Below are 17,366 nucleotides of genomic sequence, written 5' to 3'. Positions count from 1 at the left end.
TGTAAAACGCAGAAACTGGCAGAGCAACATATGTATCAGCTTTTGCAGATGGCAATGTAGACAAGTCGGTAATTGAACAGGAAGTCGCATACGTGAGGTATTTGATGGGGACAGCCTATTACCTCACCAGCCAGTTTAATTACTCTCGAGACCCTTGCTGCTGTGTGATTGGAAACGATGGCATTTTTCCCTCCACTGCTGAACATTGTGTGGGATGGAAGTAACACAAAGCTGTTCTGTTGAATCGAAATCTGGTAGTTTTGTTCAAAAAAAAACTCAAGGGAAGTTTGGGTCCATACTGCCAAGACTGTTAGATTATCTTCACAAATCTAAAAAGGCTCTGTTTTCCCTTTTGACATTGTGAATAATATCACAATATTATTACCGTAAGCACTAAAAATTACTTCCTTTGAGTTGTTCCACAGCACTGGTGATTGTGAACAGCACTTCGCACAATGGAATAATTTAAATAGCTTCTGCATGACATAACCTGTTTGATGATCATTATACATTACAGACATCATGAAAGGTTAATTCCCCCCGATTCTAAATACGTTTCAGCAAGTAATCGCAAAACAGCTATTATTGTTGCTTGTGATATGCTAGTTTTGTTTTGGCTGCTTGCTCTCTATTGATTTTGTTGTAACTCAGAGAAAGGAAGGAGGAGAGTGGGAGAGCATGACCTTTCACATCACTGCCAAGGAAATGTGCTTTTTCTATTTGAAAGCGTGAGGAAATGTACTTTGTTCTGACCATCAGAATTAGAATTCTGATGATCACAGCAAAGGTTTAGTATCAGTGGCATATGTTGTGAAATTGGTTGTTTTGCAGTAGCAGTACAGTTATCATCATAATGTGCCGTGACATATGGCGAGGGCGATCGTGGCGTTATCCATGACCATGATTGCTCATGGCAAATTTTTCTGCAGAAGTGGTTTGCCATTGCCTTCTTCTGGGCAGTGTCTTTACAAGACGGGTGACCCTAGCCATTATCAGTACTCCTCAGAGATTGTCTGCCTGGCTTCAGTGGTCGCATAACCAGGACTTGTGATATGCACCAGCTGCTCATATGACCGTCCACCACCTGTTCCCATGGCTTCACGTGACCCTGATCAGGGTGGGGTAGGCTATGCAGGTGCTACACCTTGTCCTAAGGAGACCTGTGGGGTAGCGGAGGCAAGGAGCACCTTACCCCTCCTTTGGTAGATACGTATCTCCACTCTGCAGTATAGTGCAACACATTTTTTTTTTAACTATAAATTACAACAAGAAATATATATATTGGATTCCTGCTAATTGGGCCATTGGGTAATTGGAGCAGCTGCTCATTTGGGACAACTCCTTAAAGAACAAAAGACTGATTGAGAAATTGCTGGGATTCCCTTTGCTCATTTGGGACACCGTGCCTATTTATTGGGGCAGGATATGTTGCCAAACAGATTCTAACTAGTATCAGTCACGTGCACTTGTGTGGCCATTAGATGCTACACTGTGCTCAGAGCAGTTTTTGAATAGCGTTAGTTGCATGTGTTTATGTTGAAAGGACAGTGATTTTTTTTTAGCAGTAAGACGGATTCAAGCATTTTGGCTTGGAGATGCCAGAGATGGCCGGGAATGAAAATGAAACGAGTTTGCTAATTTAGCAAGTTAGACACCATGAAGAATTTGAAGGTAACATCTTGAATGTTACAATGAAAATGAAGATTTGGAGGATGTAATCATCAATAAGATGGTAAGAAGGTAATCATTATCTGCACTAGGTGTCTGCACTGACTGTGTTCATAGCATGTAGTGGATGAAGTCCTCCATTGATAACTATTAGGAACTAATGCACAGGTTTATTGTACTGTAGTACTATTGGTATTTGTTCTGTATAATACCTAATTTGTTACTCAATTTGTCTTATTTATACCTTTTTAACTATTTCTATGTAACTTCGGCTGATTGGGGAAGCCACTTAATTGGGCTGAAATGTACAGGTCGTGATGTGTTCCAATGAGTTGTAGAAGAAGTTAAATGAGTGGTGCAAAGTGGGAGGAAAGGAAATAGTGAGGTAGTGTTCATGGGTTAGTTCATTATCCATTCAGAAATCTGATGACAGAGGAAAAAACTGTTCCTAAAACTTTGGTTCCACCAATTATTGGTCGGATTAAAAATTATCAAGCTGGAAACTAGAACCAGTGCTTTTTCTATTTAAGGATTAAAGCAAAATACACTGAGAATCCAGTTATATTGTACAATTAATGCTGGCAAAATCCTTGCCTTTTCATTGCTAGCTTGAGTAACTAATGGTGGACAAACCATCACAGTGATGGAGGGAGAGGCTGGAAGAATGAGGTGGGAATTGTGAGCTGCATTCTTGTTCTGAAAGGGGAATTGTGAGACCAACTTTTCAGCTGTTTATTGCTAACTGAAAATATTTCTTGAGTCATGTTAAATTATTGCAGTCATTTCTTGTTTTATGGCTGTGCAGTCTACCGTACTCATGGCTTTTGGCCACGCTCATTTTCCTTGTATCAGTGATTAATGGACATTGTTGAATGGTGGAGTGAACAAGCATCAGCAAATGCAAGATTGTAATTAGTTTAGCTGACGAGTCCTTCAATGGCACTTGCATCTGGATGGAAAAATTACTCAATAGGGATCTGGCTGCTCACCAGATTTTCTCTATAATACATTGTGAATCGCTAGATGAATCAAGTGCTTTTTTTGTTCCAAGAAACTGCTTGAGTCTTGAAGACAGAAATATCCCTACAAAAGCCTTCCACTTTGAATACACCAGAATGCAATTATTAGAATTGTATTTTCTTTGGCTATTTTTGGTGGACATTCTGTTTGTTAAGAAAGTCATCTAAAATTTTTAAATTGTAAGGTTTATATTTTTGAGAGATTATTAACTAATATCTATTAAAGAAGTCTAAAAGATTGCAATCCTTAGCTATTCTTCTGAAGATTTGTATACATGTTTAAATAAAGAAAAAATCTGTTCCTGTTTTGTGGAGTCGGTTACATAACCCGAGGTCTAAACTGATCCAGCCCAGCTTCCACCAACGTGACTCTCACCATTCAGAATTCGCAGCACTGAAGAACTACAAACGCAGTAGTATTGAACCTTTGTGATGTGGCTGCTTTGTACTTGTGCATTTTTAGTGCCTGTCTTAATCTACAACACTGTTTGGTTTCTGCTTAACTATGTTATAATGGACTTTCACTGAAGTTCATATCTGTCTACCAATTCCACTCACAAAGAAAGAAGAAAGGTAAATAATGCCGGTATTTTTTATATATATATCTTAAAAGATTTGCCTAGGGAATGAAGCATATATACAGGAGGTGAACGGAGATGTGCTTTAGATTTCAGTGTTAATATTTATATTAACCTTGGATGCTGTCCAAGTTGCATGCCATCTTGGACAATGTCTCCCATCCACTACATAATGTACTGGTTTGGGCACAGGACTACATTCAGCCAGAGACTCATTCCACCGAGATGCAACACAGAGCGTCATAGGAAGTCATTCCTGCCTGTGGCCATCAAACTTTACAACTCCTCCCTTGGAGGGTCAGACACCCTGAGCCAATAGGCTGGTCCTGGACTTATTTCCTGGCATAACTTACATATTACTATTTAATTATTTATGGTTTTATATTGATATATTTATACTCTATACTTGGTTGGGGCAACTGTAATGAAAATCAGTTCCCCTCAGGATCAATAAAGTATGACTATGACTATTTGTTCTTCTAGCTAGTTTTGTTGTGGAAAATGTGATACAAAAGATTTATTATTTAGTGATACACTGCGGAGCTAGTCCTTCCAGCTCAACAAGTTGCACCATCCAGCAACCTACCTATGTCAACCAAACCTAATCATGGGACCATTCACAATGACCAATTAATCCACTAGTCGGTATGTCTTTGGACAGTTGGAGGTGCCACGCGGTCATAAGGAGAAATGTGCAAAATCCTTGCCGACGGCGTCAGAATTGAACTCTGAGCACCAATGCCTCTGCTATAAGTTAATAAAATATTTCTACTCTTTGTGCCAATCACAGTTGACATCATTGATGCAATAAAGTTCACCAATCACCATCACCAGGCAGACAATTCAATGCTATGGATAAGGTTAAGTTATAGAGGTGAAAAGATTTTAAGAGGCACATACAGGGGCTTCTTCCCAGGGTGGAAATAGCTAATACAAAGGGACATAACTTTAAGGAATTGGCTGGAAAGTATAGGCGGGATGTCAGATGTAACTTTTTACACAGAGAGTGGAACCCCCTTCTGGGGTGGTGTGGGAGTCAGATACGTTAGGGACATTTACAAGATGCTTACATAGGGACATGGATGAAAGAAAAAGGGAGGACTCTGTGGAACGGAAGTCTTAGATTGATCTTGAAGTAGGTTAAAGGATTGGCGCAATATCATCGGCCAAAGGGCCTGGCCTTCTGAGCTTCTCCAGTATTTTGTATGTATTGTTTTGTTTTCCAGCATCTGCAGATCTTCTCTTGTCGGTTAACACGAACCCATCTTTGATCAAAATTGTTGAATTACTTAAAGTTGCTGACTTCAATCTTCCCTTCCCGCAGACCTCAATACTGCTCAAACTGTGTGCCTCCTTTGTTTCTTGAATGGCAGAGAGTTAGTTTTGGGGCTTGCCCCTGTATTTATTTACTTAATTGATTAACGTTACAGCGTGGAACAGGCCCTTCCGGCGCAATGTGCCGTGTTGCCCAGCAACCCATCTGTGTACGATGATCAATAGGATTCAATCTTGATGAAACAGAAGGTCAAAGTTGAAAATGGATATTCAACCAATAGGGTTTGTGCTCATTCGTAGATGCCCACAGAACAGTCACTGAGTAAGCTTAAGTTGGATGAAACTCCAGGAATTATGTTAACAACATTCAGGAATTACTCCCTACTTGCTACTAACATTTGAAAGCTTCATTCAAGCTCCCAATTTCATTTGTAACCTTTATGTTTGAAGTGTAGGAGAGCTCTTGGAGCATTCAATTATTAGAGGTCTGACAGATAATTGAAATAATAGGAAATAAAGTATTTTCCTGCCATCTGTGTATGTTCCCTTTGGCTGAAATCCCTTTTCTCCTATTTTGATGGAGGGCCATTAATTCAAAATTAGTTTCATAACATGTAGTAAATTAATGCCATCATCTTCATAAGATTTCATATATTGCCCTAACAATGACTTTACTTGTTTTCTATGCTTGATTTATCACTGCTTTATTGTAATAGTTTTCAATTATTGTGATTATTTATCGTTAAAACTGACTTTATCTGGAGTAATTTGTTTTCTTAAATATTTCTGCCTAGTTGGAGACAAAGTTTTTGTGTTGGTTTACACTAACTTTTCAGATCACATGATAAAGTTTTGACCTTTTGCCATTTCAGAGACGAAGAGGCTCAGGAGTCTTCTGTGCCAACTGCCTAACGACCAAGACATCTCTGTGGCGAAAGAATGCAAATGGTGGATATGTCTGCAATGCCTGCGGCCTGTATCAGAAACTGCATTCGGTAGGAAGGATCTTCCCTCTTTCTTGTTCACCAAAATGTTGTGAATATTGGCCAGAATGACAGGGTTCCTTTATAAGGGTGTCAAAGGTTATGGGGAGAAGGCAGAGGAATGGGGTTGAGAGGGATAATAAATTGGCCATGGTGGAATGTTGGACCGGCCTCACTGAACTAAACGGCCTAATTCTTCTCCTATGTCTTATGGACTTATGGCTCCGATCATTCAGATCCAGTGCTTCACTTGCAATTAATTTCCTTTAAAGTCAGATACAGCACTTAAAACTGATAGAGTAGTGTCTGCTTGTATGTTTGAGTATGTCTGGTATGTTTTTGACATAGATAACCTCGCATGTGTGCTATCTTGCTGCCTTTAATTAATTAGAATGAAAAGATTGTTGGAACAGGGAAATGATAAATCACACCTTTGGACACTTAATATTTTATATTTTATATTTTATGTTTATTTAGCAATACAGCGTGGAGTAAGCCTTCAAGCAGTGCCGCCCCAGCGACCCCTGATAATCCCGATTTAACCCTAACCCATTCGGGGGATTGCTGGGCAGCACAGACGAAGGGCTGGAAAGGCCTATTTTTCTGTAGTTCAATAAATAAATAAATACAATTTATAATGACCAATTAACCTACCCAGTACATCTTTGGACTGTGGGAGGAAACCAGAGCACCCAGGGAAACCCCACGCATTCCGTGAGGAGGACGCAGAAACTCTGAATTGAACTCTGAACTCTGACACCTCAAACCATGGAACCGTGGCCCTGGTGCTGTTGGAGGCTATTACCTTTTAAACACATTTAATGATGTATGCATCACAGTGTATCGTCACTACGACTTGTGGATGTGCAAAGAGTTGAGCTTCTCTGTGATGATTCAATCCTATAACCAACAAATGCCCAAAGAGTTTGTATGTAATGCGTTTGCATATGTCTGTTATGGCCAAGATCAGCGAGTTTGCTTTGCTTGCCCTCAGATTCAGATTCATTTACTTGCCATATGTACATTGAAGCACACGGTGAAATGCTTCATTTGTATTAAAAAGCAGCATGGCCTTAAGGATGTGCTGGGGGCAGCCGGCAAGTGTCACTGCGGATTCCGGCACCAACATACCATGGCCACAATGTTCAGCAGAACAACACAAAACACAATAAATCAGAACACAACAAGCAACAACAGCAAAACAAACACCTTTCCTCATTCCCACTGGCCCCTACGCGCGCGCACACGCACGCAGATAGTCCTCCAACTCCAGGACAGGCTTCCAATGTCCAGTTGGCTTTCATCTTCCAGACTTCCAGTCAATCTTCAGTATTGTGCGTGGATAGATACTAGGGATAGTAAACCCTAGATGTCCAACTCTAGGTTTGCCAACTCACCAGCCCTCAAGCCTCTGCTCACATGGATATTTGATCCTGGGAACCACCAACCTAGGACAGGCGAAAACCCACAGAAGCCATTTGCCTCAGGTCCATGTTGCTGGCCTTCGAGTACAGAACCAAGCCCTAGACTGCAGCCTGATCTCTTCATTCCCCCTCATCTCTGTCCCTCAATCCTAACTGACCCCTTACTCCTATCTCTGCTCCCAAAACCATCCCTACAAACCTGAAGAAGCTATTGCTGAGCCACAACCTCACAGCTCAGCACCATCTTGACCAGAAACCTGCATGTCATCCTGTCATAGATTCGATGAAATTATGTATACTTGTAGATATTATAAATGGCACAGTCTGTTAGCAAACTCCTGTCCCAGCCTTGTTTTGCTTCCCTCTCTCAGAGGGATAGAAGCAGCCCTCAAGCCTGGTGATACATACTTACAGGCTTCTGTATCTTTTGCCTGATGGGAGCAGGGAGAGAAGAGAATGTCCAGTTTAGGCCAGGCCTTTGATTATGCTGGCTTCTTTACGGAGGCAGTGAGAAGTATAGATGGTACAGAAAGGGGAGACTGGTTCCTGTGATGCACAGAGATATGTTCCACAGCTCTCTGCAGTTTCTTAGGGTCATATGCAGAGCAGTTGCCACACCGAGCTGTGATGCGTCCTGACAGGCCAAATTTTGGATGATGAGTAGTGGACATTCAGTTTCTCCCCATTGCCATTGTCATGGGAGGCCGGGGGGGGGGGGTCTCCAATTATTTCAGTCTCTGTGCCTCCATGAACCGAGTTGACACATTATCTCAGCTATTTTCCACCTTTTATGAGAAGTGTCCTGTTTACACTCAGTGACTACTTCATTGGGTACCTCCTATACCTAATATAGTGTCCACTCACTGTATGCTCATGCGCTTCTTCTGTAGACCATCCACGTCAAGGTTCGACATGTTGTGCATTCAGAGATGCACACCACTGTTGTAAAATGTGATTATTTGAATTACTGTTGCCTTCCTGTCAGCTCTAATCAGTCCAGCCATTCTCTTCTGCCCTCTCTCATCAACAAGGCATTTTTGCCCCACGGAACCGCCACTCTCTAGATATTTTGTTTACTTTTTCATACCATTCTCTGTAAACTCTAGAGACTGCTGTGTGTGAAAATCCCAGGAGATCAGCAGTTTCTGAGATACTCAAACCACCCTGTCTAGTACCAATAATCATTCCATCGTCAAAGTCACTTAGATCACATTTTGTTCCCATTTTGATGTTTGGTCTGAACAACCACTGAATCTCTTGACCATGTCTGTGTGTTTTTATGCATCGAGTTGCTGCCACGTGATTGGCTGATTAGATATTTGCATTAATGAGCAGGTGTACCAAATAGAGTGACAACTGAGTGTAGAATGTGCTGAATTTATTTCTCCTTAATTGGAAATATTGAGGCCTGATGGTGCAATTATATCACAATTGGTGCAACACACATCAAAGTTGCTGGAAAATGCAGCAGGCCAGGCAGCATCTCTAGGAAGAGGTACAGTGAATGTTTCAGGCGTCCTGACGAAGGGTCTCGGCCTGAAACGTCGACTGTACCTCTTCCTAGAGATTCTGCCTAGCCTGCTGCATTCACCAGCAACTTTGATGTGTGTTGCTTGAATTTTCAGCACCTGCAGAATTCCTCTTGCTTGCGTTTTTAAATATCACAATTGATGCCTATTTACAAATTTTATTTGAAAAATTTGAATGGGTACTTATATTGTAATATCTATTTCAAATCGTATAATATGAAATATTTTTGTTTTGTTTTCAGCCCACAAAGTTCTTTGAAAAATCAAACATTGGGGCGTTCCAAATCATTAAAGAAAATTGCTTCTAATTGACAGTACATATTTGTTTAACTTTTTTTTCTTAATCAGTATTGCAAGCACAATAAGCAAACAGATGGAAACACCATTGGGATTTATATTTTCAGTGTGTTCTCTTTCACATTGTAGCAGGACCTTTTCAATTTCCTCATTAAGCTACTGGACAATGTCTAATAAATGAACAAAGTGCTTTATTAATGATACAAAGATCTGGGGCAACATTTCTACTGTGTAGTGTTGGTGTGTATATATAGACACACACGCATCATACATAAGCACAGAAAAAAAACGCATAGAACTCTTGACTGATTCCCCACTGACCCATTCCATATGTACCCTAGTCTTGTTGTTAATTCATTTTGTGTTTTTTCCTCTCCTTTGGGTCATTTTTAGGAGTTGCAGATCTAGTTGCCATTACTATCAGTGGGAAGATGTATTCTGTTGGAAAGAGGAACGCAAAAACACTTCACTTCTCCTAATCTGCCCATCAACCTCCCTCTGCTATCCTCCCTTTCCACCACGTTCCACTGTCCTGTCCTACCAGATTACCTCCTCCTCAGCCCTTCTCCTTTTCCATCTATCATCTCCCAGCTTCTTCATTCGACCTCCCCCACCCATTCATCTTCTCACTCACCTGTCACATGCCAGCTTGTACTCCATCCCTCCTCTACCTTCTTATTCAAAGACAAAAGTCAAAGTAAATTTACTATCAAAGTACATACATGTCACCATATGCTACCTTGAGATTCATTTTCTTGCAGGTGTTTACAGGAAAGTAATGAAATACAATAGAATTTATGAAAACTATACATAAACCAAGACTGACAAACAATCGATGTGCAAAAGAAAGCAAATTATGCAAAAATAAATAAATTGTTAAATAGTATTCTGGCTTCTTCCTCATTCCTTTGCAATCCTGATGAAGGGTCCAGCCCAAAATGTCGACTGTTTATCCCCCTCCATAGATGCTGCCTGACTTGCTGAGTTCCTCCAGCATTTTGTGTGTGTTCCTCACGATTTCCAGCATCGGAGAATCTCGCGTGCTTACAGTGAAGCACTCCATGTTCCATACCTATTCTTTGTGGCATTTGCTGCAGCATTTCCATTTCAGCAAAATGCTTGCACAGTGATCTCTATCCTTGTGTTTGATAAAATTCCCTCTTCTGTAATTCTTTAGTTAAACACAAGGACAAAGGTTACAGTATTATCTCATAAACAATCACTAAATGTTTAACAATTATGAAGAAAACACAATTAAAATTAGCCTGCTAATCCCTCAGAAACATCCTCAACTGATAGGAGTGGAACAATACCACACATTTGCTCTGCTCTACTCTACTGAGGAGGAGGAAGGAAGCACATTTCCATTTTGTGACAAATTGCTTACATCTGTTCCGGAAGCATTCCATTACATGTTGCTCAGCCAAGGTAAAATTCCTTTCTATAAGCCATCTCTGAGGTAGCTTGAAATATTTTATTTTTTAAAGTTTTTATCTCATGATAACAGTGTGGAGCAGGCCCTACTGGCCCACCAAGCCATGCTGCCCAGCAACCCAACAGAGATAACTTCACTGAGCTTCACTAGTCCAATCATCAAATTGTTCCTACAGCCGATGGACTCTTTTGTTTTTTATTTGCACGGTTTGTTGTTTTCTGCAGTGCAGTTGAACGCCCCAGTTGGGCAGTCTTTCATTGATTGTGCAGTAGTTAATATTCTGTAGATTTATTGAGTATGCCCAAAAGTAAATGAATCTTAGGGTTGTATATAGTGACATATATGTACTTTGATAATAAGTTTGCTTTGAACTTTGAATTGAATCCCAGCCTAATCATGGGACAATTTACCGTGACCAGTTAACCTATTGACGGCACATCATTGGACTGTGCGAGGAAACACATGCCCTTCGCTGGAACGGCATACAAACGTTCTTACAGAGGGCACCGGAATTGAACTCCTGATACCCTGAGCTGTGACAGTGTTGCACTAGCCACTGCCACCTCCATGGCACGTTAGGACAAGGAGCGCCAAAAATATGGTGCAGAAAGGTTACATTTCAAGCAACGCACACAAAATGCTGGAGGAACTCAGCAGGCCAGGCAGCATCTATGGAAAAGAGTAAACAGTCGACGTTTCGGGTCGAGGCCCTCCATCAGGATATTTTACATTTCACATTGTTTGTTTGAGATCATAAGAGCATAAGACATAGAAAAATTGGGCCATTCGGCCCATTGAGACATCTCCACTGTTCTATCATAGCTGATTAATTCCCTCAACGCCATTCTCCCGTCTTCTCCCTATAAGACATGCCCATGCAAAATTACAAGGCTTGAATCTCCTCAAATTCAAAGTAAATTTACTCTCCATGCGTATATGTCATCCTATATTACCTTGAGATTCATTTTCTTGCAGCCATTTACAGAAAAAAATTAAGGAATACAATGGAACTTATGAAAAACAATACATAAAAGACTGAAAGACAATTAGTGCAAAAGAAGACAAATAGTGCAAATAAAACGAACTAAAATAATACATTCCTGGCAATCTGAGTTGTAAAGGATCCTTGAAAATGAGTCGTAGGTTTCAGAGTCGTGGTACATGAAGTTATGTACACCGGTTTGGGAGCCTGGTGGTTGATTGGTAATATCTGTTCTTGAGCATGGTGCTGAGGGATCTGAGGCTCCTATACCTCCTTTCTGATGGCAGCAGCGAGAAAGGAGCATTGCCTGGACGGTAAGGGTCCTCGACAGAGGATGTTGCTTTCTTGTGGCAGTTCCCCATGTAAAAATGCTCAGTGGTGGGGAGGGCTTTGCCTGTGATGGTCTGAACTCCACAGGCAACATTGGTGCAAAGCCAAGAGAAAAGACCTCCGTTAACCTACCTGCGTACTCGTGCAGCTATAAGGGTCACTCTTGGGAACCCAGTCACGTCACTCCTGGGTAGTCAAAAGACTCCTTCAGGGGCTCAGCTGTAGTACACAGGCAACTCAATTCTAATTTACTCAGTTAAAATATGTCTCAATTACTGCACCTTCAGAAATGTAGAATAAATTCCCTTTCTCCCCCCACCACACTTCAGTAAAGCAGGTAATTAAATTGTAGATTCGTAAAATCTAGTCTATTAGATTGGAGTTTTAGTTCTGACATTATATTCCTTATGTACTGTCACTAATCCATCCATTTACATGTCGACTTAACTGGCAGTGAGTCAGTTTTTATTTTAAACAGATGAGCAAGTATAAACCCTTAATCCAATCAGAGAAACCTGCACTTGCTGAAAACCTGAAATGAAGAAACAGGAGATGAGAGATGATGTGCACCTGTAATTTTCAGGCCGATGACCTCATCAACTGAAGCATTCACTCACTCTCTCTCAAGTTGTTGGCTGACCTACTGAACATCACCAGGAATTCCTCTTTCTTGGAAATCTTTAATATTTGATGTACAAAATAATAATGTTTGGGGAACAATTATGGATGTTTGATTCTCATGTTTTGGGTTTGAATATGCTTAAGTGCCTCCCTGAATTCAGTAATCATGACCAATTACCATAAGACATTGGAGCAGATTTAGGCCATTTGGTCTGCCATTCAACCATGGCTGATTTATTTTCCCTCTCAACCCCATTCCCCTGTCTTCTCTCCCCATAACCGCTGAAGCCCTTACTAATTAAGTACCTATCAACCTCCACTTTAAATATACCCGGTGAATTGGTCTCCACAGTCGTCTGTAGCAATGAATTCCACAAATTCATCACCCGCTGCCTGAAGAAATTCCTCCTCATCTCTGTTCTAAAGGGAAATCCTTGTATTCGGAGGCTGTGCCCTCTGCTCCTAGACTCTCCCACTATTACAAGCATCATCTGTACATCCATTTTATCTAGGTCTTTCAATATTTGGTAGGTTTCAATGAGATCCCATGTACACCCCGCCCCCCCCCCCCCGGCCCCAAATCTTTTCAATCTCCAGTGAGTACAGACCTAGAGCTATCAATAAACTCCAGTAAGTCCAGGCCTAAAGCCATCTGGGGCTTCTTAATAGTGTGCTGGATAGCTCTTGGGAATTTTTTTTTTACGTTGTTGCCATGTCACCATGATTGTGGATTTGCTTCAGTTTCCCCCCACGTTCTAAAGATATACGGTTAGCATTGGTGGGTTTGGAGCTTGCTATGTCGGTGCTGGAAGCATGGTGACACAAGTTCAGCACAATCCTAGCAACACACATCAAAGTTGCTGGTGAACGCAGCAGGCCAGGCAGCATCTCCAGGAAGAGGTACAGTCGATGTTTCGGGCCGAGACCCTCCGTCAGGACTAACTGAAGGAAGAGCTAGTAAGAGATTTGAAAGTGGGAGGGCGAGGGGGAGATCCAAAATGTTAGGAGAAGACAGGAGGGGGAGGGATGGAGCCAAGAGCTGGACAGGTGATTGGCAAAAGGGATATGAGAGAATCATGGGACAGGAGGCCCAGGGAGAAAGAAAGGGGGGGGGACACCCAGAGGATGGGCAAGGGGTATAGTGAGAGGGACAGAGGGAGAAAAAGGAGAGGAGAGAGAAAGAATACGTGTATATAAATAAATAACAGATGGGGTACAAGAGGGAGGTGGGGCATTAGCGGAAGTTTGAGAAGTCAATGTTCATGCCATCAGGTTGGAGGCTACCCAGACGGAATATAAGGTGTTGTTCCTCCAACCTGAGTGTGGCTTCATCTTTACAGTAGAGGAGGCCGTGGATAGACATATCAGAATGGGAATGGGATGTGGAATTAAAATGTGTGGCCACTGGGAGATCCTGCTTTCTCTGGCGGACAGAGCGTAGGTGTTCAGCGAAACGATCTCCCAGTCTGCGTCGGGTCTCGCCAATATATAGAAGGCCACATCGGGAGCACCGGATGCAGTATATCACCCCAGCCGACTCACAGGTGAAGTGTCGCCTCACCTGGAGGTCCTCACTGCTTTGACTAGACATAAATGAGGCATTTCACTACATGATTCAATGGTCACATGACAAATGAATCCAATCTTTCTTTATAATCTTTTAAAAGCTTTTTATATGTTAACCTTTTTATTACCCTCTCACAGGTCACAATTTAAGAAAAAATAGCACTAGTCGTGAAAACATAAGGGTAAGATCTGTTTTTTTTCTGTTTTCTAGACTCCAAGGCCTTTAAATATTATAAAGCAAAGTAATGGGGAGCAGATCATTCGAAGGCGGACCAGAAAGCGGCTTAACCCTGAGGTGCTGCAGACGGAGCAGGTGAACAAGCAGCAGAGAGTAAGCAATGACGAGCAAGCAAGCGACAGCTCGGTCGAGCGGAAAGTAGAGGAGCACCCTTCCGACAGCCAGCAGCGGGAGCAGCAGCCATCCAACCTGAGCAAGCTTGATCTGTACGGTTCCGTGGGTAAGCCACACCAGGGCCAGCCTGCACTGGTGGTTGGCCAGGTGGTAGACCTTCACAGAAGAATGCAGCCTCTTCATATTCCAGTCAAGAGCCCTCAGGAAAGCAGTGTTGACCCAGGAAATTGTTTGCCGGTATCAGAAGGGAAGGGCGGTTCAGAACGTGGGAGTCCGATTGAAAAATACCTTAGACCTACCAAGCACCCAAATTACTCACCTCCAGGTAGCCCTATTGAAAAGTACCAGTATCCCCTGTTTGGCTTTCAATTTGTGCATAGTGATTTGCAAAATGAAGCTGATTGGCTGAGGTTCTGGAGTAAATATAAACTATCAGTCACTGGGAACCAACACTACCATATGCCTGGACTATCAAATCCTTGCCAAAACTTTGTGCCTTATCCTGCCTTTAACCTGCCTCCAACTTTCTCGTCCCTTGGATCCGATAATGACATTCCTCTGGATCTGGCCACGAAGCATTCCAGATCAGGACCAGCTGCAAATGGCGCCGCGAAGGACAAGGTCAACGCACCGGTGACCGCCGCGGAGGAGAGTGAAGAAAATGCGGTAAAAACGCCGGACAAAGTTGACCGAGGCACTCAAGACGAATCACTGACAAAGTGCGTTCATTGCAGCATTCTCTTTATGGATGAGGTGATGTACGCTTTGCATATGAGCTGCCACGGGGAAGGTGGGCCTTTCCAGTGCAGCCTATGCCAGCATTTCTGTACGGACAAGTATGACTTCATGACGCACATTCAGAGGGGCCTGCATCGAAATGTGCAATCGGATAAAAAGTTGCAAACCTGAGGAATAGAACTTTTAGTACTGTAACACAACGAGTACATGTTGCATTTTAGAATTTGGGAGAACAATCAGAATATTATTTTTCTAAAAAAGAGTAAATGTTAAACATTTGAAAATGATGGTGCCTGACGCATTGTATAATTTTTTTCTATAAAGTATGCAACAAAAATATTGCATTATGCTTTAGAGTCAGAATACTGATTCTTTTCTAGCTGTTTACATGTGCAGATGTAGCAAAAGAAGAAATGAAGCACCTATTTCAATTTCATTAGAATTTTTTTTTTCTCTTTCACATAGTAGCCCCGAATACCATCATGAAATAAATATGGTTGCTGCGAATGCAATGTATGGATGAAAAGTAGATGGACGTATTTTCATGCTTAAATAGGGGGAAAAAAAAGAGGGTAGCACTATGCATTCCACTTAATTAATATTAATGTACTTTGTGTTATCTATCAAGGCTCTTAATTCATATTGTTAAGCTTGAAAAGACTATATGCACATTTGTTAATTGCTTTTCAATATTATGTTTCAAGTGAAACACTTTGGAATTTGATGGTTCTTATCAAATAATGTTGGATTCGCTATCTTCTGTTGGTTTTGTTTATTTTTTTTTCCATTGCATCATACATCAGTCTTATAATGAAATACAGTCTTGCTTCAGTACAGGGGCAGTGTTTCCAAGAGCTTACAAAGCATTAAACTAATTTTAGAAGTCTGGAAATAGATCATAGCTTTTACAATTTTCTTTAGCTTTTCAAATCTGACAATATTATTCGATTATGCCTCCCAGTAAATAAATGATCCAGATCTGAAGGAAGCAAAAGGAACCATTGCCTCTGACTTGAAAACAACCGGGACCTGTTCCCAACTTTCATCATGCATGTAATTTTGTGATGTTTTTTTTTAAAATCACACCTACACATTCTTTCTGTATCTTCCATGAAAGCTATTTCAGACAGAAATGAGGTCATTTACATCTAAACTTGAATAATAAAGTTTTACCAAAAGTATTAAGTGAAGTTTTCTGATACAGTGACAATCTATTTTTGGGCCCTTTGTGAATTGTGTTTCTGAATTTGGATACACAAAATTTTTTTTGAATTCCATCAATAAATAGTAAACTCATATACACAGAAACGTAAGTATACGCAATTATTGAGGGAAAACCTGGGTGTGTTTTAGTAGTTGTAACTCTCTTAGACTGAAATGTGTGTTATAGATGAGCTTTTGATGCTCAGACTACAAGCTGCAACAAACACCCAGTTTCTCAGTGCAACAGTAGTTAATACACTATTAATTTAACAAGCACTTTCTTAACCCTGAAGAACTGTAGTAGCTGTTGGTGCATTTGGAAATCCACTGATGCCAGGAGGCCCAAACTTATTATTTTCCACCGTCAGTATTTTCCATTTGAAGCTGGTTATTCTTCAAAACCTCTAAGTGAAATTCAACACATCCTGATATATAACCACCAAAGGTTGTGCGGCAACAGATCAGTTGCTTTTCGAGAGTCTCATTAGTGCAATCACAGCTGAGCCGATTACAACAGAATCTACAATCGTCACCATTATCACTGCCTGGAGGAGAATGCTGTTGACAGATGCTGATAGTAAGCAGATGTTCCAGGGGTTAAACAGGCTCTTTGTCACAGAGTAGCTAAGCAACCAAGAAAACTGCTGCTCACAGGTTCCCAAGACTTCCCCTGACATGTTTGTCCATGAGATTTTTTTTTTGGCAAATTGACTGTTTGATGCTGCAGTGTTTGTACAGTTAATAAGTATATTAAGCAACAATTTTTACAATTGCTTCACAAGTTAAACATTACAAAGATGAAACCGTTTGAGCACCAAAGGACTTTATCACCTATTTGTCTGTTCTGTAATGGCACAATTTGTATAAAATTTGCCTGTTTTCAGAGGAAATGGAAAACTAAAACAGAAACTTTGGGAAAGTTTTGTTCATCACCATAGATGCTGCCTGACCTGCTGAGTTCCTCCTGCATTTTGTGTGTGTTGCTCCAGAAATTTTGAGAGCTCTTTTGCATCTTTCATGCAGTAAGCAATATGCAAATAAGCTAAAGAATAGATTATAAACACAAGAGATTCTACAGATACTGAAAATCCATCGTGATGAAGAGTCTTGGCCTGGAACATTGTTTATTCCACTTCATAGATGCTGCTTGATCTGCTGAGTTCCTCCAGCATTTTGTGTGTGTGTTTTAAGATCAAATCTCATGAGCACAGTTGCAAATGACTGTATTAAAAAAAGTGATTCATTTCCCTAATATACAGCCCTGAAAAAATTAGGTTTTACGAGATGGTGGAATCTTGGCAGATATCCTTTGTTAAATCATTTTGGAATGGTATTCAGCGGAATGAATACAGCTGCAGTGAACGGG

The 17,366-nt window shown here is 41.1% G+C and overlaps 1 protein-coding gene across 2 annotated transcripts in view; it reads left to right on the top strand.

The window, feature by feature from the left end:
• The window catches only part of trps1 (trichorhinophalangeal syndrome I), a 309,210-nt gene extending 292,720 nt beyond the window's left edge, over positions 1–16,490 (top strand). The window contains exons 6-7 of one of the 2 annotated variants that reach the window (XM_063066170.1): positions 5,413–5,535; positions 13,919–16,490. In XM_063066170.1, coding sequence (XP_062922240.1) covers positions 5,413–5,535; positions 13,919–14,968 — 1,173 coding nt within the window. In that variant the 3' untranslated portion in view covers positions 14,969–16,490. The remainder of the gene's footprint in view (positions 1–5,412; positions 5,536–13,918) is intronic. The other variant, XM_063066178.1, reaches the window with a different exon arrangement.
• Positions 16,491–17,366: the final 876 nt, after the last annotated feature.

This window comes from Mobula hypostoma, chromosome 1 (genome assembly GCF_963921235.1).
Source record: "Mobula hypostoma chromosome 1, sMobHyp1.1, whole genome shotgun sequence".
Classification (NCBI taxonomy): domain Eukaryota; kingdom Metazoa; phylum Chordata; class Chondrichthyes; order Myliobatiformes; family Myliobatidae; genus Mobula; species Mobula hypostoma.
Note: the sequence above shows the minus strand (reverse complement) of the source record. Positions and strands in the feature narration are given on the sequence as shown.